At 39.1% G+C, this 25,973-nt stretch overlaps 1 protein-coding gene across 15 annotated transcripts in view; it reads left to right on the top strand.

Moving 5' to 3' along the window:
• The window catches only part of ZNF462 (zinc finger protein 462), a 173,165-nt gene that overhangs the window by 97,651 nt on the left and 49,541 nt on the right, over window positions 1-25,973 (top strand). For 10 of the 15 annotated variants that reach the window (XM_014064322.2, XM_087716208.1, XM_087716206.1 and 7 more), the window contains one exon: window positions 6,555-6,746. The exons of 4 other annotated variants lie outside the window; for them this stretch is intronic. In XM_014064322.2, the coding sequence (XP_013919797.2) occupies window positions 6,555-6,746 (192 nt within the window). Of the gene's footprint in view, window positions 1-3,756; window positions 4,717-6,554; window positions 6,747-25,973 lie in introns of those variants that run through there. One more of the 15 variants, XM_087716212.1, reaches the window with a different exon arrangement.

Raw genomic sequence — 25,973 nt, 5'->3', positions numbered from 1 at the left:
TGTACATTTTGAAGCATTTGTATTCTAAGAAATCACATTCTGATCCCAGATAGGATCAGATAGGAATCTGATAGGTGGGAGCCTTGGTGACCTTCTGGGAAGACTTTATAACCTTTGAATTGATGGACTCCTTTAAAATTGTGGGAAACCATGAATATTTTAATAAGCAATATTCAGAAACTTCCAATTCCTATGGTTTACCAAAATTCTAGTAAGTATTACAATGTGTAGTCTGTTCAGTAAAGCACAGAGAAATTAGGTGACTTTATTAAATGAGAATTTAATCTGACAGTTATAATTTTGACTGTGTTCTTCATCAGCTACATAACTAACGATAGCTTGAAAATAATTAAGTACAGCCTGCTAACTCTTTAATTTATGGGCATACATTTCAAAACCAAGAATTTCAATAATAGCTGTGGGCTTCAGAGATTTGTCTTCAAAGTTAATGTTGTTGAGAAAGATACAAGTTTGTTAAAACAAACGTAGTTTGAAACCTCTTACTTAAAATAAGTAAGAATACTTGCAAATTTTATTTTTTATAGTTGTGTCTATGATCGTTTTTGTAAGTCTTAGTTCTTCAATAAGTATAGCATAGTACTTGATGGCTGTTATGTCCTATCCTATTACAGGTTTTTTTTTTATAAGCTTTGGTTTCATGTATCAATTAGCCCCCAAAAAATTGGGTCGGGAAGAGGGTAGATTGGCCCCATCACTCAAATTTCCAAACTCCTTCCAGGAGTGATAATTGAGTGATAACTCTCTATAATTTTTAGATCAGATCTTTAGGAAATTATATTGAAGGTGTGCCCTGAAGACAATCATTCCAGTTTATGTTCTTTCAGGAATGTTTAGCCAATGTTATAACTTAAAAATACTTGCATGCAATTTTCAGTGTTTGTGTTCCTCTTTAACATAGTCATGAGTATCAAGATGTGGTTATGTGATTTTCATTGTGTTATGTGCTGCTACAGTTTTACCAGAGTTTACCCATTAGGATTATATGACTTATTTCTACCTTGATTTTTTTTTCTCTGTGATTACATTTCTATTCAAAACTGGTATTTTATTTCAATGCTAGACATGACAGAGGCACTATTTTTATTCAATTCTATTTTGATTGAGTACAGAATTAACTTGTGGAATTTTCTAGCACTAGATAACAGTATTGGCCAATAGCCCAGATGGTTTCAAACATGGGTTGAGCACATTCATATACATGAGCTATCTTCATGGCTAATAATCTTAATAATTAAGGGAATTTCTGTGCAGTGTCTCTGAATCCCAGCTCTTTTATCTAGTTAGCAGAGGAACGGTGGCTGCTTGTACACTTGCTTATACATATCCTGAAAACATTTATTCAGCATTGTAAATGTACACTAGAATCATATAGTTGAAAGGGACTTTTGGACTAAACTAGATTCATCCTTTATTCTAGCGTAATAAAGTTGTACTTATGAGCCCAGTTATGTTGCAACATATATTTTTTAATATTACTAGATGTTTGTTTCAGTTGACTCTTAAATGGAAAATGACTGGATATGGGGATTTCTTTTGAAAAGTTTTTTTAAAAACAAAGGAAGTGATGCTTTTGAAATGCTATTATATTTCTTCATACCCACAGATCCTATTCATTTGATTTGCTACTGATATTTTCTTTAGCTTTTCTGAGATTCTTGACCTAATGTATATTTTGCAACTAATCCTTCAGAAAGAGTTTTGGCCAATTAATTGTCTGTTTGCACAATATCTTTTTCTTTTTTTTAATGTCAAAGGATTTGTTTTGGGTTGTTAATTATTAGCTGCATAACCAGAAGTAGAGCAGGAAGGCTGGAAGCATTTAGCGTCTTGCTGAAGTGTATTTTGGGGTTATATGCTGCTGTCTTAATGGAGGAATCAAATAATACCTTTCTGTACTGAAAAACTGAGCCTCTCATAATATTCTCCAGTGACCTCCATATTCTATTTTATTTTTCTTCTACATAACTCACTTTGAGGAATGCAGAGCGCTTTAGTTATTCTAACCTTTATCCTAAACATTCATCTCTATGGAACTTCTGTTTTGTGAATGAACATCCTGGTGTAGACTTTGTCATTTTTGCTTTTTGTATTTAACAGTTGGTTGATGTGCTTGTTTATAAATATATTTAGCAAAGGAACTCTCGTTTGTTTTCCTCTTGTCAATTCTTATTCTCATGTTGTAACTTCTGGCTGAAGTGTGTATTTTGTTCTATTGTATTTAGAAGAAATGTTAGAATCAGGTCATGGTGGGTGTTCTCACTTATATGGGTGTCTCCTGTTTCCTGGTGCAGAAAAATGGGATTTCTATCAGCAGTTCATTTGCAGGATCCAATCTGAGTTGGTCCCTTGAACCAGAGGTTTAATCTTCTGAGCTTTCAGTCTTGTGCTGAAGCCCAACCTCAGGGAATTTCTGGTGAGAGAGAACCCTGAGAATGGGCTTCAGCACAAATCCGGAACAGTGGTGGGTTTCAATTTATTTTATTACCGGTTTGCTTGTGCGCAGAAGCGAGTGGGTGGAGCTTCCAGCCACCGCCACTACCAGTTTGCCCGATCTGGGGTGAACTAGCAGAAACCCACCTCTGGTCTGGAAGCTTGAAAAGCTAAACCTCTGGTCGCGGTGATCAATCCAGATTGGATCCTGCAACATTATCCTAGGACACGATCATGTACAATATACAATCTCTCACATTAGAGACAATTTGATATAGAGATTAAGGCCCCCGGCTAGAAGCTAGGAGACTGTGAGTTCTAGTTGTGCCTAGGCAATGTGACTTAAATTTTGGGCCAGTCATTCTCTCACCACTAGAAAAAAGCAATGACAAATCACTTTCCAAAACTTTTGCCAAAAACTGCAGTACTTGTTTAGGCAATCACCATGAATCAAAACTGACTTTGGCAGCACAACAACAAATATTCCATGCAATAAATATCCCTTCAATCATATTATTTTGTGAGTTCCTTGTAGCCTCCCCCCCCCCCCCCCCCCCGGTTGAATGGCAGGAAGGTTGAATGGGCAGACCTGATCCTTAAATGTTAGTCCGACTCAATAGAAAAAAATGACTTGTGTTCATATAGTAGTTCTTGAAAACATTTATCATTCATCATGCTTTCATGCTTAATGTCTTGAAACAGCCATCTTTTCCTCCACCTGAATGTCACCTTGTTTTTTAAACTGAAATTTTGTTCATCATAAACAATTACCCTAAATAAGCATTATTATATGAAATCCATCAGATCTTGGAGAAGTCTTTCATGTCAAAGACAGTGTCCTTGTAAAATTTGAAACCCCTTTATCACTTAATTCCTAACTGCACTCCTTTTCATCCTTTGAACCTTTTGCACATTTTCCATCTAACATCATCATATTCATTTGTCTGTGCATCTTCTAATGTGCTCAGTTGTTCAGGCACCAAAACTAGTTGTACCATAATTCTATTATGCTGCATTAGATCTGTATAATGAAAGATTATCAGATTGTAAGATCGGTTAGAAGTCATAGAATCATAGGGCTGGAAGAGACCTTGGAGGTCTTCTAGTCCACTCCCCTGCCTAGGACAGTAGTCTTTATTCCATCCTGGACAAAGTGTTGTCCAATCTTCTCTTGAAAAACTTCAGCAATAGAATACCCACAACTTCAGGAGGCAAGCTGTTCCATTGACTAATTCTCAGGAAATTAATTCCAGGTTACATCTTCCTCTGATGAGTTTCCACCCATTTCTTCTTTCCTGCCCCCAGGTGCTGTATTGACTCATCAGGAATTATATTGAAGATAACTGGAAAGTAGAAATTATTTCCATTAAGCCATCTACATGAGGCTCATTACCCAATGACATATATTTACTGTTCTATTTTGCTATTTTATTTATATATGTTGCTTTTATGACTTTGAAGAATTATAAATGTCAGGTGATGGTAGTGATGGGGTGTGTGTGTTTGTGTGTGTGTGTAATGTAAGAGAATAATGAGATTTTTTTTTTTAGAGATTTACATGAGAGAAGTATTGATACAGCAGACAGTGGAATTGAAATGAATGTTATTGTTAGTGCTTAAGAAAAAAAATGATGAAAAGTAATAAATGCTAGAAGAATGTTGAAAAATGGTAAAACTGCAGGTATAGATGGTGGACTTGGAGAAATGTCAAAAGAGGGATGTGTTGGAGTGGCTGTGCATTTATATAATATGTGTGAAGATTTCATCTATGTCTGATGATTGGAAGTGCCATTATGTTCCTTTGTACAAAGGGAAATATAACAAGAAGGAATGTAAGAATTACACAGCAATTAAGTTGTCTCATATACTTGGGAAAGTTTGGGCAGAATTCTGATCTCAAAATGTGGCACTGAGCAGAATTTGAGAAATGCATATGGTGTTATGCCAACCAAAGACTTAGAAAGCAGAAGTTTTGTTTCTGAACAGATTAATGAAAAACATGAGAAAGAAGGGTTATTATACTGATTGATATATAGAACGCATGCTAAAATAAATAGCATTGAATTAAGGGATATTTTATAAGAATATAGAGTTGAAGGCTGCTGAGAACAGACTGTTGAATGTAAAGTACTGGCATGTTCAAGAATAATAAAAATAATGAAGAATGAGAAGAATAAATAAATGCTTAAAAGATTCAAAAAGGATTTCCTTTTGGTTATTTAATATATTTCTGCATATACTCTGTGTGTGTGTGTGTAGTACTTTTGTTGACATTACAGATACATTTGTTTGGAATGTGAATGTCTATGTACATTTCTGTAGAAACGATGCTGAGTTGTTGGCTGAGGATCCAGATGATTTGCATTTAATATTGTGAATTCTAAACTTTAATGTATTAAAGATCAAAGTAGTTATCTTTGAGAGGAATAATAAAGTTAAGTACTGCAAGCTATGAAAAAATTATAAAAAACAATAACAGGTTTTTAAAGATGAATTTATGAACCTTAATAAAATATTTATCAAAGATGGGAAACTGAAACTACATGGAAGTGATTTGGTCAGAAAGAATGAATGAAGTTAGTGGGTCAAGAGAAAACAAAACACTGGAAATATAACTGGATAATGTTGATAAAGATCTTCAAAAAACATGAGAAATTTAAAAAAGAAAAGACAGTGGATAGATGTGGTGGATGCAGGGATGATTCTCAAGTATAGAAAGATAAGGAAAATTATGGTGTTACAAGTAATCCTCCTTTAACAATGGAAATTGGAACCAGAAATCCCATCACTAAGTTGTGGACTTGTTAAACACGATGTCATACAACTGTGGCAGTTAGTGACTATTCTGGCAGCCCCAGTTGCCATCATTAAGTGACAGCCATGCAGTTGTAAACCAGGGACATCACATGACTTGTGATTTACAACTTCCTGTCGGCTTTCCCATTGACTTTGTGAGAAGCCGGCAGGGATGGTTACCAATTATAATCATATGACCGTAGAATGCTGTGATGATGGGAAATGCAGAGCGGTTATTGAATGCCCAAATCTCAGTCACATGACTGGGGGGTGCACTGTGATGGGTGCAACTACAAGCACCAGTTGTAAGTATCATGTATAAGTGCTATCACTTATTAATGGTACTTAACACCTGCCACTGAACAAGCTAGAACTACTGATCTAATTCTCCTTTTGATATCTATGCTTTTAATTCCTCTGGGTTACATTTTCCTGTTTTTTTTTTAATGCACTTTTACCTTGCTTCCCCGGGAAAGAAATAATGTGATGGGCATGTAAGTCTGTATATATGATGCCCAAATGTCAAGTTCAATTCAAGTAAAAGGATTAATTAGTAGTTACCAGTAGACACACTAGGAGAGTTTACGGTTTCACCCCTGGACTCATGACCTCAATCAACACGGTACAAGTAACACATCATTAATCATGTTAATGAGGGTTATTATCATTTAAGTACTGTTTGGCATGAATATTATGTTTTCACTGTACACTTTAGCCCCTGGTATTTCCCTTCTTATCTCTTGGAGATTGACTTGCTTCCTTAAGCGAAGCTGCCCCATCCCCATTTTCTGCCCCCTCAAGCAATTTTTGTTAGGCTTTGCTGTCCTATCAATATGCCATGCATATAGGGAATTTTCACCGTGGATAACAATCAGCAGCTCATTTATCTGAATGTTCAATCTCTCATATTAGAGACAATTTGGTGCAGCGCTTAAGGCACTGGGATATTGTGTGTTCTAATCCTGCCCTAGGCAATGTGACTTAGACTTTGGGCCAGTCATTCTCTCTCAGCTAGAGGAAAAAGCAGTGACAGACCACTTTCCAAAACATTTGAAGGAAAAAACAGCGTCCAGTACGTCAACCAGGTTTCAGCGTTGGTCCTAAGATTAAAGGAAATAGGACAGTTCCAACGATTTTATTCTATAGGACCATCCAAAGGAGGATCCCATGAGATTTCGTTAGGACCCAATGCCGATTCCATTTGAAGAAAAATATCCCCCTCCCAAGCTTCCTTTCTGACCCCCCTACTTTTTCCCCCTCCTGTTGTCCTGTGAGCTGATGACTTGCTTGTTGTTTTGCTCAAACAGGTGAACATGCGTACAAATGTTCCTCCTGTTCATTTTCCACCATGACAATCAGCCAGCTAAAAGAGCACTCCCTGAAAGTGCATGGGAAGGCATTGACACTACCAAGACCACGAATTATCAGCCTTGTAACCTCGCATGCTCAACATGCCTCCAAGAACCACACTACTGCTGAAGAAGTGGAAGACTCGAATGGTAAGAGGTGCTCTCGGCACCCCCCCCCCCCCCCCCGCCTTCCTGCCGCAGGGTTCTAGAGGGAGAATCTGTTTTCTTCTCCTCATGGGGGGAAAAAGCAGTCTAATTCTGAGGTAATTTTTTTTTTCACTTGTAAAGAAAGAAAGAAAAATCTCTTTCCACGTAAGCAAAATGGATGTTGATAGGCACAGAAGAGCAGTGCTCGTTCATGTTTTATCCCTATAATTGGCACGTAAACAATTTAGATTTCCCTGCGTTTAGGATACTGCATTATCAATATTTTGCAGCTTTAAAATGAAGAAGCAGAAGCATTACAGACTTCCCCTAGCTCAGGATTATGCTGTTGCAGAAACGAGGCTAAAATATTTGTTGATCCTTGGCTGTCACCATTCATACAGTAGCAGCAAGAGGTGTTTGGCAAAGCAAATTTGTTGATTCATTTTTAAGCAATGCCATATGGAGACAGGAAACCTGAAATGTGAGCCTTCCTTAACCATAGTAAAGAGATGTGCCCTGCTGTCCCGCCCCTCAACACATATTCTCTTCCTTATCAATTCTGACATTTTCTGACACTAGGCTGTGAAAACATCTATAAAAACCAGCTAGCAAGTCTCTGAGTAGCTTTAACAAAAATGTCTAAATACCAAAAAGGTTAATGCTGTGAACTGGTCCACCACTTCTGCTATTGGAGTCAATGTATGTTACAACTAAACTGGCCTCGTGATTTTTGTGTAGCAAATGTGGCACCTGTGAATGGAATAGAATGTCAGTAATGCTTAGTACAGTTAATTTCTTAGAATCCTATAACTTTCCCATATAACAGATTGTTTAGAATTTGATAACTTATTTTTAAAAGCATTATCAGGTTACACACATTTAATAAAGTTTGGTTAGTTTATCGCATGTCAGGTTGTGTAATTTTTGGCATTTAATCTTCAAAAACTATGAAAGGTCAGGCAAGTACTTTAGCACTATATCTCTCTGCTCAGACTCTTTTAGTAGATCTTTTTGTCAAATGAAAATTGTATTTGGTTACAGGTTTTTTTTTCTGGCAACATAGAAAGAATAATTAATCTGATTTAAACCAAATTAGTAAGTAAAAGAAACATATTTTTTTCTAGCATGAAGCAAAAGAGGTGTGGGGGTTGTGTGTTATTCTTTATACTGACATAACTATCTTTGTTTTTACAAAATATTTGTGAGATGAGCAAAATAAATCTAAAGACTTTGGATCTGTGAAAAAGACTAAATCTGTATTGATATTACTAAAAGGCAGTTTCTTATACCGTATAAGCAGCAATAATGTCCTTGTTTGCTCTCGGTTGTATATTCATTCAGATATGCAGTAGTGATTTTTTTTTCAAAATATATAATTTTATATCAAGAGACTATTAGGGGGAAAAAGTATATTCCCAAACAACTTGATATTGGCAAGGGGTTGGGGAATTCATTTATTTTAAATAGTTCTTAATAATAAGAAACCAATCCACGTATTAGCAAAAAGGATGTCTCTCTTAGCCAGATCAGCTAACAGAATTAGAAGGACTGTGTTGTGGATATCCACTCACCCTTTACTAATAGGCTTATTAATCACATTATTTTTGACAATTATGGAAACAGCTGACTAAGGAGCCTGTACAGGTGCTGAAATAATGAAATTGACATCCTCAGCCTCATTTGGTAAAGGGAGAAATCCCTCCGGTGATTTTTCTAAACTTTATACTGCTGGACAACAATCTCATTACAGGTAGTCCTTGACTTAACAACCATTTGTTCGGTTATAGCTACACTGAACAAAGGCAGTTATGACCAGTGCCTGAGGTTTCTGTCATTGCAGCGCCACCTATGGTCACATGATAACAATTCAGGAGGGGTGTGATGCTAATTCGCCTCCTCATGGTACACTCTGGAGAGCATGGAAGTGTGAACCAAACAACTAGCAACAATTGGCAGCCAAACTACATTGAAGAATAGGCAGCTAACAACAGTTGACAGTCAGACATCTTTGTAGAACTCCTGGCTCCCTAAATACATGGCAACGAATAAACAACATCAAGAGCTTACATCGGTCTGATTTTTTCGGCATGGACCACCCTGTCCTTGGATGGCTGGGTGGACTGGACATTTGAACTTCTATAAGTCCATGTATTTGCCATACGCTAAATAAATAAAGAAATAAACAATTCAGGCACTTGGCATCCCACCTGTACTTACAACCCACAGGGGTGCTTCAACTTCCCCCACCTATCTTTTTCTTCTCACATCTATGCCCTGTTTGCTAATCAATATGGATACTTGGCATTGTACTTTATGGTTGCATCACTTAGCAATGGAAATCCCAGTCCCAATTATAGCTGTAAGTTAGAACAAGCTCCACAAGTTGGCTTTACTGCTAAATTGCTTGCTATTGCTCATTGGTATATAAAGTTATTGTCATGGCCTTGTCGGAGGCCGAGGCCGAAGAGGAGGAGACCAAGATGGGTCTGATGGAAGAAGATGAAGCAGCCTCTCTGGCCCTGGAGGAGTGACTGGAGGAACAGGATGAGGCAGCCCCAGGTGCCTCGGGCCTGGGAAGGGTCATCAGAGAGGAAGAGGGGGCGCAGCATGACTGAGTGAGGGGGAGGAGATATAAAGGACAGGCAGTGGAGCAGAGGAGCGACGGAGAAGAGCAACTGTCTCCCCTGCCTGATCCCCAAGCACAGAGAATGGAGAGGAGGCAGGATCAATGCAGGGTGACTCGGGAGGAGGGCATCCCACGCTTTGTCCCCAGGCTTACCTGGAGAATAGGATTTAAGGAGACACTGTGGGGAGGGGTGTTTGTCAAGAAAAGTGTTGCATTCTTCCAGCCACACTCGCGAATACCGACATCTTGCCACCTTCCTTTGCCTTGCCTGGATTTTGAAGGAAGGTTGGAGCAATAAAAGGGAATTAAGTCTTTGCTTCAGTTATGTCGCTTTCGTGTCCAGCCCTGGTCATCACAGTTATATGGTTGCTTAAAAATACAGAAATCTATGTCCATATATGGGACCAAGGACATATATGGCAGAGAGTTTTGAGACCTTTTAATATTTATAAGTACAGATAGTCCTTGACTTTTAACAGTTTATTTAGTGACTGTTTGAAATTACAATGAAAAAAGTGACTTATGACCATTTTTCACATCTGCAACTATTGCAGCAGTTACTAACTACTAACAACTACAACGAGTCACTTAACAAATGTGGCAAGAAAGATTGTGAGATGGGGCAAGAGTCACTTAATGCAGCAAAAGTGACTGAACTCGCTTAGCAGAAAGTTTAGTCTCAATTGTGTCGTAAGTCAAGGACTACCTGTAAATTGTATTTCTTATCAGACTTCCTTAGAAACGCAAATTTCCTTACTACCAAGCCATTTGTTAAATTCCATTTAGTTCTAGTATCTCTAGCAATATAATCACATTTACCGTATTTTTCGGAGTATAAGACACACCTTTTTTCCTCAAAAAAGAGGCTGAATATCTGGGTGTGTCTTATACATCGAATACAGCATTTTTGCCTCCCCGAAGCCCCACCCCCTTCACCAAAATGGCCGTGCATACTCTTATGGAGGCTTTCAGAGAGCTCCTGGGGGTTGGGGAGGGCAGAAATGAGCAAAAAAGGGCTGTTTTTTGCTCTCTTAGCAGCACTCTATAAGCCTTCATAAGGCTATGCATGCAATTTTTTTTGACAAAAACCAGGCCCATTTTTGCAAAAAAAACCTGGCTGTTTTTTTGCTCATTTTTGCCCCCACCCCACCCCCAGGAGTACTCTGCAAGCCCTCCCAAGGCTATTCATGCCTCTCTCTTTTTTTAAAAAAACAGACGTGTTTTCACAAAAAACAGGCCGTTTTTGGGAGGTTTACAGAGTGCAAAAACTTTTTTTTCCTTTTGGAAAGCTCTTTAACTGATTGAGAATTACATTGATCAAGTGCTGTGCCAACAGAAACAAAGTCTTAAGTGCTGCAGATGGTCAGCGATTTCCTTCTCCAGCACATGGATAAATACACATGGAAACATCTACCTACCTAACTACTCTCTCTCTCCCTCCCTACTTACTGTATTTCTCTCTCTCTCTCTATTCCTCTATCTACCTACTTTCTCTCTCTCTCTCTCCCTAACTACCTAACTGTATTTCTCTCTCTCCCTCTATCTACCTACGTACCTACGTACCTACCTACCTACCTACTCTCTCCCTACCTATCTACTGTATTTCTCTTTCTCTCTCTCTATCCCTCTACCTACCAACCAACCTACTCTCTCTCTCTTCCTACCTACTGTATTTCTCGCTCTCTATCCTTCTATTTACCTACCAACCTACCTACTCACTCACTCTCTCCCTACTTATCTACTGTATTTCTATATCTATCTTTCTATTTCTCTCTATCCCTCTACCTACCTACTTACACTCATTCTCTCTCCCCCTACCTACCTACTTTATTTCTCTTATCTATCTATCTCTATTTCTCTCTCTCTCTCTCTCTCTCTCCCTTTATCTACCTATCTAACTACTCTATATCTCTCCCTCCCTACCTACTGTCTGTCTGTCTGTCTGTCTGTCTGTCTGTCTCTTTCTCTCCCTCTCTATCCCTCTATCTACCTACCTACTTTTTTTAAAAAAATTGCCTACTCTGGTGCATCTTATACTCCGAAAAATACGATACTTTTAGGAGTATGATTGGTTCCTGTGTTTTCCAGAGCAATGTCCCCTAACCTTTTGGGCAACAGAGACCGGGTCTGTGGAGAGACGTGTTTCTGCAGACTGGAATGAGTGTACCTGCATCCCAGGGATGGGGCTTCACTTGTTTGTGCAGCCCTGTTTCTGGCATGCTGTGGCCTTATGCCAGTGGTGGGGGATCCCTGTTTAGAAGAGCATGGAGCTATGTCAGTGACCCAAAGGGATTATTGAGAGCAGGGCAGAAATGATTATGTACCACTTCCATTTCAGCCAAAGACTGTTGGCTAACAAACAGAACAGCCAGGGACTGAGATCCAGCAAGCAACTGATCTTTTGCTGTGGGTCAGTATTAAGCAGCTGTCTAGAATGGCTGATTATATAGTGGAAATGACACTCATAGCTAGGGAAAGGCATACCTAACGTACAGTTTGTGAAATCCTGTTGTGGTTAAGCAGTTTGCAAATACATGCTGTCTTGAGATTGTAGAAAGGCTTTCAGTGGTTTCTGCTTTTTCTTTCTTTCTGAGGTGTGAAGTAGTGTCAGAGAGGGTCAGTCTTGGTGTGAGGATTTGTACAGAATATTTGTGCACTCAAGCTACTGTTTTACTGAGAGTGGTGTTTAGTAATTAAATCTTAGACAGGTTTCTACACCAGGTGCTCCCTTCACTGCAGCACTGCAGTGTGGAAATGACTTTTGCAGCAGAGAGCTTGTAAAAGCAATTTATATTACTGCAAAGACAATGTATATTGACAGTGGATATTTTTAGAACAGTGGAATTTATGATTGGGCATAAGCTCAGCTAGGGATACCTGTGGCAGCTAGTAAGATCCTGGCTGGATTGAGAATGTCTTATTAATACTCTTAAGAACTATAGATTCATGATGAAAGTTCAGTATATTAATGTATAATCTATTTTGGATTCTTCATCCCAGAAAAGCTCTTGCCATGGTTTGTCGAAATCAGTAGCTCTAATTCTACCTCCCTTGCAATCTCCACAAGCCATAGTCAGAAGCTACAATTAGTTGTGGTCTTCACCATTCCTGATGTTTTGAGAGGAGAAAAAATGTCCATCTAAATTCAAACATCATAGTAGTAAATCGTGGAAGGCAATTTTATTTTTTGGAAAGAAAAGCAAAGAGGGATCGACAAGGAAACTATACTGGCATATTATTGTTCATGATAATATTTTTAAGTTTTGGCTGTAGATGACTTGGGGACAACCCTGTGGAACGACCTCCCCGTCGAGATACGCACCCTCACCACCGTCCAGGCCTTCCGCACAGCCCTCAAGACCTGGCTATCCCAACAGGCCTGGGGATAAGCTTCTCATTTGCCCCACCCGAGTGTTGAGTGTTGAATGCAAGTTGTGTTTTTATTATTTTACTTTGTTCACATATTGTTTATTTTTGAACCGCACCCTCTCCCTAATGATTGTAAGCCGCCCTGAGTCCCCTCAGGGAAAAGGGCGGCCTATAAATCCTGATAAAATGAAATGGGGAAAAAAATGAAATTGGATAAAAAAAATGGTTAGATGGAGAGAAAAACCATATTTTCATTATCATATTTTCAGCAAATCTAAGATTGTTGCCTTTAAAACAAACCACAATAGCACCAAACTGCAACGGGTATATTGTAGATGTGACAATATCCTTCATGGGTTATCATTCTCCATGCCCACAATTATAATATGAAATGACTCACTTGATAATGTGAGATGTAAGTGAAGATAGCAATACTGGTCAGTGGGTGATGGAGGATAATACGTTATGGGATGATTGGACTAGTTTTCAGTCTATCAAATCTATAGAATAATGCATTTATTTCTGTTTCAGCACCTTAGATATTTAGTTGCTCTTGGGTTAATAGTGATTCTCTTTTAAAAAATGAAAAAGAAACTGATTAAAATAACAGAGCACCTATATCTATTATCAAACCAAATATTAAACAAAACTTCTTGCTCCACAAATTTTGCACTTCAAATTCATACCTGAACATTTCAAGAAAGTTACCAAAGAAGATGTTAGAGGGGGGGGGATGCATAATCCTAAAAGATTTTGCATGCCAAGAATATATCATTTTAACTTTGCATTCTTTAAATCTGAAATAGGGTGTCACGTGTACTCCCCAACATATATATACATTCTTACTTAGCACTTGTCTTCAGTATAAATTATTTGCTTTAAAAACTTACAGCACAAATTTAACTTTGCAATTCACAATAGTATTTGAATTACAATTTTAAAAAATCCCCAACTCTACAGGTAATTAATAATAATGATAATTTATTAAACTTATATGCTGCCGACCTGCTGATCCTGAGTGACTCAGAATATCTAAAACATTGAATCACCTCAGTAAACCATAAAAGAAAACATATATTAAGATATGGCATTATATGCAAAGAATTGCATGCAGATTTATAAAAATATCTAAATTCTTGACCTATAGTCACTTTGAGGATGAGTATTTTCAGTTGTCATGAAAAGGATAAAACAATGTCTTTTGAATTTTTTAAAGACAAATCTCAGAGAAATTGGTAGAGCTGCCTATGTTAATTTATAAAAATACAAAATAATCCTCACTTATGTCAAATGTATAGACAGTGCTGCTGTTGGAAATAGAAATAAGAACAATATATTTTGAAAGGAGAATGTTCGGGTAAGTATTAGAATTAGTACAAATTGTTGCAATTGCATGTATTGTTCTACAGATTTTTTTAAAAGTAGCTATTCCTTTTTGAAAGCTGTTGAAGGCCCCTCTAGAAATAGCTTGTGGAATAGTGGATGTTTTATTTTCCCCTCTGAGACAGGATCCCACAGGCATCCATATTGTGTGCATTAGAATACCAAGGTCCCATTAGACTAGGGAGGAAGCAACTTCCCATGTTTGAGGCTTTAGCTCTCATCAACATCCAGGGATCTTGGAATCCTCCTCAAGCTTAAAAATCAACATGCTGTTTGTGATGCACAGAAGAGTCTTAGAAAGAGCACTCCCCCCCCCCACTCGGATTTTCAAAGATGAAAAGTTAGCCAGCTTCCTGAGTAGCGCTTAGGAGCTTCCCTTCTCTGATTTTGCAGTCCCTTTTAATTCAGTGTTATCTATAGTTAGCCTTATATCTCATTGCCATTCATCTTAATTAAGATCAAATCATATTTTGTGTTGTTATAGGCAACAGGGTGGATTTAAATCAAATCAAATCAATTTAAATCACGATTTAAATCATAATTTTTAAAGAGCAATTCTCATCTCTGTCCCACAGCAGCTCCTCTGATCTGCTGCTTACTGACAGTACCAGAATATACAGCCTCATGCTACTTAACTAAGCTCCATTTCATGCTGAATAAACTAAATTAATAATGTATCTTAAATAGAAAACTATCTTTAGATAGATTTTTACTCCAAAAGCATTTTATTAAAATAAATTTGATTAAAAAAAATCGATTTAAATTTTAAAAAATCAATATATTTTTTAAAAAAATTAAAATATTGATTTTTATCCAGCTTGATAGGCAGTCAGATGTTTGGATTGGATTTGGCAGTTTTGTCCACCTATCAAGTCCTTCCTAAGACCTGAGATAAGCAGGTTGTTGTTATTTGATGGTGTTAAATGTACCGTCGCAGGATGTAAGCTATTCCATCTGAAGCTGCCTTTTGTAACTGACTGATGGTGATTTTGTCAATGCCAATAGTGTTTAGCAGCGCACTAGTTATTTTGGGATAGCACCCAAGGTGCCTATTGTGTGCAATCTTTGTTAGCACCCAATAGGCACCTTGGGTGCCAACTAGAGGTACTTGAAGCTTGTATACTACAAAGTATTCTCATTGTTGATCGCACAGTCAACCAGATGTATTATTAATATGTTTGGTCACATAGGTGGCCAGATGTTTAAACTGGACTGGGTATTTTCATCCACCTATTGAGTCCTTTATAAGGATCTTGAATAGGCAGGTGTTGGTATTGTCACAGGATGTAAGCTGTTCCAAGTCAAGCTGCCTTTTGCACTTATTATTATTTTCTGTTCAGGATAATCTGAAGTCACAACTACGAGCTCTTTAGTTGGTTTGCTCTTCATAGTTGTCAGATTCTTACCAAGAACTCCCAAGTTGTAACATATTGGCATAGTGTATGTGCAGATCCTAGCAGTGTGGCCTTTTGCAGTTCACAGATGAAATGATTGTCAATGTGCAGATTTTGTAAGTGCAGTCCAAGATTTTTTGGTAGTGCCTCAAGTGTAAAATTGATTATAGCTACCATATTTGAAAAGACTCTGGGCAGCTGTATTTCTCCTCCAAAATGACAAAGGGTTTCTAAACTCCTGTCAGGATGAATAGGGATTTAAAGTCATTGGGTTATTTTTGACCATACTTTATCCCAGAACTAAAAGGAATTTAAAAAAAAACACTAGGATAAAAAGGAAGCCCAGAGTTAGTTTGAAGTTGCCTAAATTTAAATAAATGATACATTTGCTGGATGCTTCTGTTCTTTTAACTGTGACAAGGTCTGGATCCAGACTGTATAGAATCAGCTATATAACTGACTTGTGCAGTCACTGGAAATAAGATTAACTGGATTGTTCCTTCAGTTGAACCTGGTGCACTCTGCTAATGATCAGTAATACATCTCTGGAAACCAACAGTATTACTTTTATTGATTCCAATACATAATGCATGTAGTAATGATGTTTATGTCATATTGAAAATCTATTCCTTTTGCCATAAAAACTGCTGTACAACATCTGTCTGAACTCACCTGTGAATACCATTCTAGTTTATCTTTGTTTCCAAGTGGTTCTTTCAGTTCTCCTGGTACCTCTGAAGTGGCTCTTTAAATTCCTCTGGTTTTATGATTGATTTGGGAATTTCATTCAATTGCTTTTAAGAAAAGAATAATTTTCTATTCGTCATGAGAATGAGAAAACCCTTCTGAATCACATTCCCTTTCTTTCTGCTTTGACTTTGTTTGACCTGTAATGGTCTTGTCTGCCTATATATAGAAAAGAATGTGACGGCTTTTTAGCTGTAGCTAAAAGCAATGGTTTTATTGCAAAGTAAGTAACGGTTGTGAATAAATTCTACATTCCTGAGAAGCTTTGAGATGCTTCTTTCCATGGAAAAATGGGGAAGGTCTAAGGAAAGCACCAAATTTAGGATGAGGAGCATTGGCATTAGCCACCATTGGGAATGTCAGGATTTGGGCATTCATGGACACAGATGTAACCTAAATTTAAAATTATAGTAGTGAAGGATCATAACTCGGCAGTAAAGCACATACTTTGCATGCAGTAGATGACAGGGATCTTCAATTAAGGCTTGTGAAATCAAGACTGAAACCTTAGAGAGCTGCTGTCATCCAGTTGTATGGTGGCTGGACCAATGGCATGACTCATTATTAGAAGCTTTCTATGCTGTTATATGCTTTTCTCTTGCTACTGATAGTGACAACCTTGTTAATCATAAATCTCTTTTCACACTGCAAGTGTAGAAAGCAGGAAATGACAGGGTTTTTTTCCCCCTCTAGGAATTTGTAATAAATAGGGATAAAGAGGTTAGGTCTTGTCTGAAACATACTGGGGCGGGGTGGTTATACTACGTTGGAAAAATCTGTCCATTGTACTTGCCATTCTAATTCATCCCATTTTAACTAGCAAAACTGAGAGCACCTTAAAGCAGGTACATGCAGCTTATTTTAAAAGCTGCACACCTATCACACTGTACCTGAATGGAATCCTCATGCAGAGCTGCAGGAGTCTTAACAGGATAGGAAAATGTCAAGAAAGCTGTTAATTTCTTATTCTTGCCACCCCCCAAATTGGAAATTCTAGATGTACCCCAAAGCTCTCCTCTTTATTTATTAATTACAATTTCTGTCTAGTTTTTCTACTTGAAAAGCTTTCGGTTCTTTTCTGTCAGTGGAAGAACCTGTCAGCAGACCCCAAAGAGAGAGCCGTTGGAAGCACTATTTGCTTAGCGACAGCACAAGCATCCTTAGACGGCTGTGTGATCTGAAATATAGCTTAAATTAGTCTTACTTTAATCAACCCAAATTCCTTCTGAAATATCTCTTTCAATGATTAACTGCATAGATCCCTAAAGGTTTGCTTGGTACATCCAGGTGGAAGCAAACGCCCCGATAACTTATACTTCAAGAGGAGTAATAAATATGACCTGTAGTAATAGATGATTAATTTAAATTTATGTAGCTAATCATTGCTGCACAGTTTTGCTAAGAGACAATAAACTTGTTTCTTAGATAGCATAGTGTTTCCTGTAAAATGCATGCCCTTGTAAAGGAAAATGATTATCACAACTCCTTGGAATTTAAGAACAGGATACTAGTTAACACATGTATTCTTTGGAGAAAAAAATCAATGTAAATTTTGTTAGAGAATGGGGTACTTGAGCAAATGTACCATAGTTAATGATACTTCTTAATAGGAGATGTTTTCTGAGTTAACAGGCAGGCTTTGGTGTCTGGAGATTTTCAATCATCCGGGTCATGGTTGTCCCAAAGCTGCTTTTCAAAAGGCAACTGGACTTTCTTGGTTTTTTTTCTTTGAAAACTTTTCACTTCTCATCCAAGAAGCTTCTCCAGTTCTGGCTGAATGGTAGGGAATGCAAGTTCTTCAGCCAGAACTGAAGAATCTTCTTCTTCTGATGAGAAGTGAAAAGTTTTCAAGGAAAAAGCCCAAGAAAGTCCAGTTGTCTTTTGAAAAGCACCTTTGGGACAGGTAAGCCTGCTTCTTGTCTTGGTCTTTCATGAATGGTTAGAGGATGCTTAAGAGCAGGGGTGTTCAAACTGGATTTCTTCGAGGGCAGGATCAGCATTGTAGTTCTCCTCTGTGGCTGAGGAGAGTGGAGATGGGATGGCTGCCTCCTGCAGTACCCTGCCGGCCAAAACAGGTTAAAGGAAGTCCGCGTGCAGCCCCGACGCCTCATTTTTGCCCTCCATGGCCTTCTGCAGCACTGGCCAACTGAAAACTGGACACAGAAAGCTGCAAGAGACATGGAGGGTAAAAACAAGGTGTGGGCCGTTTTAGTTGGAAGAGGCACCACTGGCCAGTCCTTTAATATTTCGGACCGAATTTAAGCACCCCATGGGGCGGATTCAGCCCTTGGGCCTTGAGTTTAACACCCCTGCTTTAGAGCAAGAGATAAAAGATACCATTCATTTGAGTTCCACTTTTTATGTTATTGATGTTCTTAAATATCAGCACAAACAAGCTACTTTTTTTGTACCTTCCTTCTGAAATACGAAATAAGTTTCATATCTGGATCACATGAATTCATCCTGATAATTTTGGATATCTTGCATGCCAGTTGCCGATAATAAAACTTAAAATGATAATTCAGAGGAATAGGACTGTGATTGGAGCTTCAGGAGTCATCATAGTGATAAGGAGTAGAGCTATTTATTTAGGGAACAACTTACCACAACTCACATTTTAATCTTGATATTGTAAAAATCAAGTTACTGTTTCCTTCCCTCGGAGGAGTGATGCATTTGAGGAAAAGCTGGCTGTGGATCTGGGGAAATAAGGAAGTTGAGCACTGCATGAACAAGTAAATATATAAAATAAATTAGTGGGAAAATTTTCCATTATTTCTGATTTCCCCCTGGCAGAAAGGAGATACTTGATTTCTGTTTATCTCTCATTTTTCCTTTGTGCTGTAGATGTTGATTCAGCATCTTGGTGATATGTTGACTATCTCCTGGGGCTTTTTTGGGGGTGAGAGGGAGTGAGGGGACAGGGAAGAGAAAAAGTAAAATGTGTAGATAAGTTAGAGTGAATTTCATTTTGAAGTGATCAAAGTAAAAAGTAAGAGAAGTGAAGAAATAGAAGCCCTTCCAAAAGGGTTTATCTTTTGTTAATGCCATGATCTCTCTTGGAAAAGTAAACTAACAATTGGTGTGTATGAAAAATAATAGAAAAACAAACACACAGTGTGAATGTAGAAATGATTTAGTGAAGTTTTTAACCTTTTAACAGGATTTTCTGAAGGGAAGGTTTAAAAGTGTGTGAAGTTCTTCACTGAAATCAGTGGAAATTTAAAATGTGTGGATGTGAAAATGCTACAGGTAGTGTAAGGTGTGTTATTGTAAGGCTGTATTTCTTTCTGAACACTTGGAAATGTGTGTCTGGTAGCTAAGAGCTACTATTTCAGATTCTTTCTTACAAAACTGCCATAACTAATCATACCTTTCCAGTGTTCCTTTATTATTGTATTACTAAATTATTCTTAATCTCTCTAAAATGCGATCAAGGTTCAGAAAACAGATTAAATTGGCTGGTGTAATTTTGCAATGAGATTCTTGTTCTAGCCACTTTCGTTTACTTTACTTTCAACTTTAATAAGATTTGTATGCCGCCCACTCCCTTGGGACTGTTAGGTTTATAGTACTGTAGTTCCAAATAAGATTTCTTCCTAATTAAAATTATAATCCAGCATATTGCAGTTTCTTAAAGAAGATCCTTCTTTTTTAAAAAAAAAAAAACAACCTAAAAAATAATTGTCACAAATAGAATGGTATGAAGCTGGAGGCTCACCAAATTCATTTAAACTTCCTGTTGGTTTAAATTCTGAGTGAAATTAACACATGTGAGTTGTTGCTTAGCATTTGTCTTCTCTAAGCCATTCAAATTTGAATATGTAGAGTATACAATTTAAAAGAGGAAGAAGTAAGTTTCAAAGAGACATAGATAACATAACAGGTAACATTGCTATAGTCCAGTGGTCCCCAACCCCCGGTCCGCGGACCGGTGCCGGGCCGCGGACCGGTGCCGGGCCGCGGACCGGTGCCGGGCCGCGGAGTACCTGGCACCGGGCCGCGCAGCGGCCGGGGGCCATGATCCCTGCAGCTGGGCGCCGTGGCTCTCCTGCTGCGCCAGCCGCTCCTCTTCCAGCCGCTCGCCCAGCGCGCAAAGCTCCCGGCAGCGGCGCCACAGCTCCTCGAGGCGCCGGCGGCTCTCCTGGTTCTGCGCGCGCAGCTTGCGCAGGTCCTCTTGGCCCAGGCGGCCCCCTTCCAGCTCCTGCATCGCCCGCAACTCGGCCTCATATCACTCCAGGCTCTGCGCGCAGCTCCAGCTCACCACCAGCGCGTAGTCGGAGGCCAGCTGCCGCTTCTCGGAGCGCCCGGCCCGGAGGACGCGCGGGGCAGACAGCAGCGCGGCTGGCCGCTGCTTGCGCGCTTCCTGCAGCCCTTCGTGCTCGGCCAGGAGCTGCTCCAGCAGCGCCTCCAGAGCGGCGCAGTCAGCCCACAGCCCCTCCAGCTGCTGCCGCCGCCGGGCCAGCTCGGGCTCCAGGCGGCGGAGACGCAGCTCTCCAAGTTGCGCGCTCAGCCTCTCCAAGCTCTCCAACTCGTGGCACAGCGCGTCCCGCTCCAGCTCGCCTTGAGGTGATCTCAAAAAATAAGCTAGGTTGGATATGACTGGGATAAGATTTCCAGATGTTGACTTGGCTCAAGTCACCGGTTCCTTTTTCTTGCTGAATGAAAACTCCTGCATCATGGTTGTATGTAGGATGTATTTAGAAAAATTCAAGATGGGAACCATCTTGGTTTTTATGTGAGGCAAATAAAAGAATAAATAGGCTTTTAATTTCATAGTCATGGCTATTACCTTGACATTTTCGATGTCACTCTGACACCCCTGTCCCAGATAATTTGGTGAATGGACAGAGAGGCTACCAGCTAGTAGTAGGCTGGCTTGAATGCACTTACTAAGAAAGGATTCACAGTGAATTCAATGAATAACATTTTTGGGTGATCATCAATCTGATGGGAGCTATATATCTATTGCAGCATTTACCTGCAAATTTAAAGGAAGTCCAGAAAGCGATTGCAATCTATTTGGCATATATTTACAAATACATATTGAAAATAATGCAACATCTAACATTTTCTGATCATGGTGCTGTCATTGGTGTACTATCCTGGTAATTAAAAATGGTGTCTGTAGAAGAATAAAAATGTGGTTGTGTGTTAACAAAAGAATAGAAACTATAAGCATATAATCTTCCATTCAAATAGTTAGAAATTAACTAGAAATAGTTAGTCCAGTTTACAAGCAACAGCCTGACGGTAGATCAGTTTACTGAAATATGGATTACTTAAAGGGGTACTCCAGGCTGGGAGTTTTTTTACACCCACCCCCCACCCCTGCGCGCGCTCAGCGGGCCACGGTAAAATTATCACAGGCTGACTGGTCCGCAGCGATAAAAAGGTTGGGGACCACTGCTATAGTCCACCTCTAATTCTTGCCCTTTACAATATTCTCTCTCTCTCTCATTCCCTCTCTTTCCCTCTCTCCCTCTCCCTCATATTATTTCAATGTATTTTAAAGACCAGAGTGGCTGCAAAATCCAACCTTGATAAGCTTCCATGCAATTTCAAGGCAGGTACAAAAGAAGAACTGTCATATAGTTCTGAAAGATCATTGTCTTCCCTTCAGCTTTCTGAAAGTTTGTTCCAAAGCTTTGTTTTTCACACCTTCTCTGATGCTTCTTTTGTAACATGTAAACTTCTGTCCTTTTGGATGAATAGGATAGACTGGTATTTGAACATCACATTGCTCACAACATGCTTCCTTTGCATGCAACTTCCTTTCCCATTTTCTTATTTCCTTTTCCTCAATGTAGTTTAGTGTAAAAGGCCTGGCTGGTCCCTTCCTGGAAAACAAGTCACATTTCCTTCAAATCTTGGTGACCTTAAGGATTATCCAGTGGTGGGATTCAGCCAGTTCGCACCTATTTGGGAGAACCAGTTGTTAACTTTCTAAGCAGTTTGGAGAACTGGTTGTTGGAAGAAATTTTATTTTGTTTTTTTCCACTTTACAAGGCTAATCCTGTAAGGAAGGCAGGAAGGAAACATTCTGGTGTTGTTTCTAGACTAATTTTTATTGCCTTGCTTACAGAAACTGCCTCTCCGGGTAACCCTTATTACATTCTAAGAGCTAAGACGAAGCCCCCATTGACGTGACTGACGTTGAGTTGGCCATGCCCACCCAGTCACATGACCACCAAGCCCCGCCTACCCAGCTGGCCATTAGAGCAGAGAACCGGTTGTTAAATTATTTGAATCCCACCACTGGGATTATCCATGTAGTTCTAGAAGTGACCTTTAAAAATATTTTACAATATAGAGTTGTACTGTTTCAGCCTCCCATAATAAAAACCAGAGTGCTCCGTTTCACAAAGTTTAGGGCCATGCTCGGGGATGCCTGCAGTTTTTGCTGGATTGGTAGGGATTAGGGGTAATTGTGATTCCTCTCATTTGGTTTGAGAGTAGAAGCAAAGTAAGACTAAGCTAACACTTGAAACCTCCTCTCCCTGGAATTTGTGTTGCCTATTAGTAAAAGGGATTATACAATATCACCAATCCCTTGTGCTTAACTCTGTTTGGATTTCATAACGATCAGCCCATACATTCAGATAGAGAGCCTCTTTATTAACAAACTAGCCCAAAGGTCCTTTGAGAAAAATGTCATATCTAACACAAGGCGAAGAGATTTCCTCCAGACCATTAGAAGGGAAAATCCATTTTTTCTTCTTTTTTTAACAAAAAGTCTGTTGCGTCTGTCAATGGTGTCTTGGCACTCTGCACCTTCTAGAGCAGGGATGTCAAACTCGATTTCATGAGGGCCACATCAGGGTTGTGTTTGACCTCAGGGGCCGGGGTGGGCGTGACCAACTTAGTGTCAGGAGCGTCTATGCTGGCTCAAGCGCTTTGCCAGTGAAAAAGGGCTCCCAAGCTCCGTTTTCAGCTGGGATGGCCTCCTGCAACACTCTGCCTGCAAAAACGGAGGTCGGGAGGGCTGTGTGTTTCCAGGACGGCCCCATGGGCCAGATCTAAGGACCCCATGGCCCACTGGCCTTGAGTTTGACACCCCTATTTTACATCTTGGTTCAGCAACCTGTCTCCCCATTGCTGAGGATTCAAATCAAGGAATTTTTTTCCTTTATAAAAATGTGGTCTGTTTTGCCCATTATGTTTGACTACAAACACATTCAGTATTTAGAACTAAAAACACACAGAAAACATCCTCTTGTTGCTCACTTGGCTTTTGCTCAAAATAGATCCAGATGCACGATAATTGAATATTAGAACAGAGCCCTGAGTGAAAGGCATAACTGAAATAAGCAGTTACAGGTAGTCCTTGACATAAAACAGTTCATTTAGCGACCATTCAAAGTTACAACGGCACTGAAAAAAGTGACTTATGACCATTTTTTTACAGACTGATGAACATTGCAGCATCCCTCCGGTCACGTGATCAAAATTTGGGTGCTTGGCAATTATTTCATACTTATGACAGTTGCAGTGTCCCGGGGTCATGTGATCACTTGTTGAGACCTTCTGACAAGCAAAGTCAGTGGGAAAGCCAGATTCATTTAACAACCATGTTACTAACTTAATAACTGCAAAGGGTTAGGGCAAGAAAGGTCGTAGAATGGGGCAAAACTCACTTAACAACTGTCTTACTTAGCCACAGAAATGTGGGGCTTAGTTATGAACGTAAGTCGAAGACTACCTGTACTTTAGAAATTGTGATTTCTGTTAGTTGTGCACTGGTATTTTTTGTAAGACAAGCAAATAGAGTGAAGAGTAGTAGGTCATTGATGCTAATAGAGTATAATCCATACTATATAGCTATACTAATTCTGGTTATGTTAGCAGCCTGGATTAAAAAAAAAATGCTCAGCAAGCATGTGTAAAGTAATATGAGCTCTCCAAAGATAAGGCAATGTGTGATTCTAATAAACACAATAAATCCCTCTTCCGGACACTCCCACCCTGCTCATGAAGTTCCAGTGGCACCCATTGCTCCTTTGACACCTCAGCCTTCTGCAAAAGACAGCTACCCTTCCCATCATCCTTGAGAGTCAGAGCTGACTTGTGTCTTACTTCTTTGAAGAAGCCAAAAATGCAATCAAACAAGAGAAAGCAGATGAGACACATAGAGGGTTTTAGTTTCTCCCCTTCAAGAAGTTTCTTTTGCTGTTGAAGTGGGGTTATGTGGAAGAAAAGAATGTAGGTAGGTGGTCTTTATATCCTTGTATATAGTTTTAACATACGCATCCATGCCATTGACAAAACAGGTGTTTAGAAAGTGCATGTGCTAGGGCTATTGGATCTGGACTGTGGACATCTAGAAAACTTACATGGCAGAGAAAAAGAAACAGAAAACTAACTCTTGTTACTCACTAGAGGTTATCTGGATTTTTGCAGCTCAGATCTTGCAATTTGTCTGTCTGTCTGTCTGTCTGTCTGTCTGTCTGTCTATCTATCTATCTATCTATTTTATAGTGACTGGACTGTTTACAGCTAAAAGAATTATGGGTACTGTATGATTTTTCTTCAGGAAAGAAAAAGAAACAGCAAACTAACTCTTGCTACTCTCTAGTGGTTATCTGGATTTTTGCAGCTCAGATCTTACAGCGTCTGTCTGTCTGTCTGTCTGTCTGTCTGTCTATCTAATTAGAGTGACTGGGTTGTTTGCAGCTTTAAAAAAATTATGTACACTATATGATTTTCCTGCATATCCTACCCTTCTGCTGGTTTTCCATTTGAGTTTGTTTGTCTCTTCTTTGGGCTTGCTTCTCCCTCCCATTTTCTCTGCCTGTGCGGCATAAAGTGAGCAAATCTTTAGTGCACTTGAACTCTGCTTCCTTACCTCTCTACTTCCCACACGGCTGCCACCACATTTCTCACTGCTGTTTAGCGTGTTGCTTTCAAGTGAAGATTTTCAAACTGGGAGATTTGTGTGGGGAGAAAACAAAGGCGGTGTTCAAGGCAAGCAAGCTGTGCGTTCCCTTTGCTTATGCATGGAAACATTTGAAGGCTGAGTTTTTCCTTTACCCAATTTTTGAAAATCCCTTCCCACAACTTACATCCACCCGTTTTACCAATCAAAATAATACATTCACGCTCAATTGTCTTTGAATGCTTATAGAAGTACGCTGACTCACAGGTACACCACGCTTAATGTATATCCTATAGTTTTAATAGATGTTTCAGATGGGGAGCTTTTAGCCCTGCCAATCAAAATGAATTAATGAGAGGTGTTTTTTTTTCTGGGATAGGAAAAAAGATAAGCAGTGGGAACACATAAGGGGATTATATGGAAAAGATGATACCATTGTAATAATCTTTCATACAAGGCAGGGTGGATGAACCAAAATTGTCTTGGAGTTAACCATTCAATTATTAGTTCAACAGATACAATTCTTCCTGATAAAAGGATGATTTGTAGAATAGTTGCCTTCAGTGGTAGGTGGACTTACATTTCCTTCACTCCAGTTCATGCAATAGTCATGTTCAGCACAACCCAAAACCCAAAATGGGTTCAAGATTAGGAAAAGAATGGAATGAAGGACAAGAATAGAATGAAAAAATAGTTGCTTGAAGTAGAACGTGATGCAGATTTTTCTTTTTGTGTGGATTTTTTTTTCTTTAAATGTTAAAGGAACTCTTATATACATGACATATAGTCATCTCTATTTCTAGTTACTAGTCCATTAAAACAATCATATCATGTAC

This window comes from Thamnophis sirtalis, unplaced genomic scaffold, assembly GCF_051295495.1.
Source record: "Thamnophis sirtalis isolate CommonGarterSnake01/CBP01778 unplaced genomic scaffold, rThaSir2_p1.2 scaffold_5, whole genome shotgun sequence".
Classification (NCBI taxonomy): Eukaryota; Metazoa; Chordata; class Lepidosauria; order Squamata; family Natricidae; genus Thamnophis; species Thamnophis sirtalis.
This window is presented reverse-complemented; position numbering and strand designations above follow the sequence as displayed.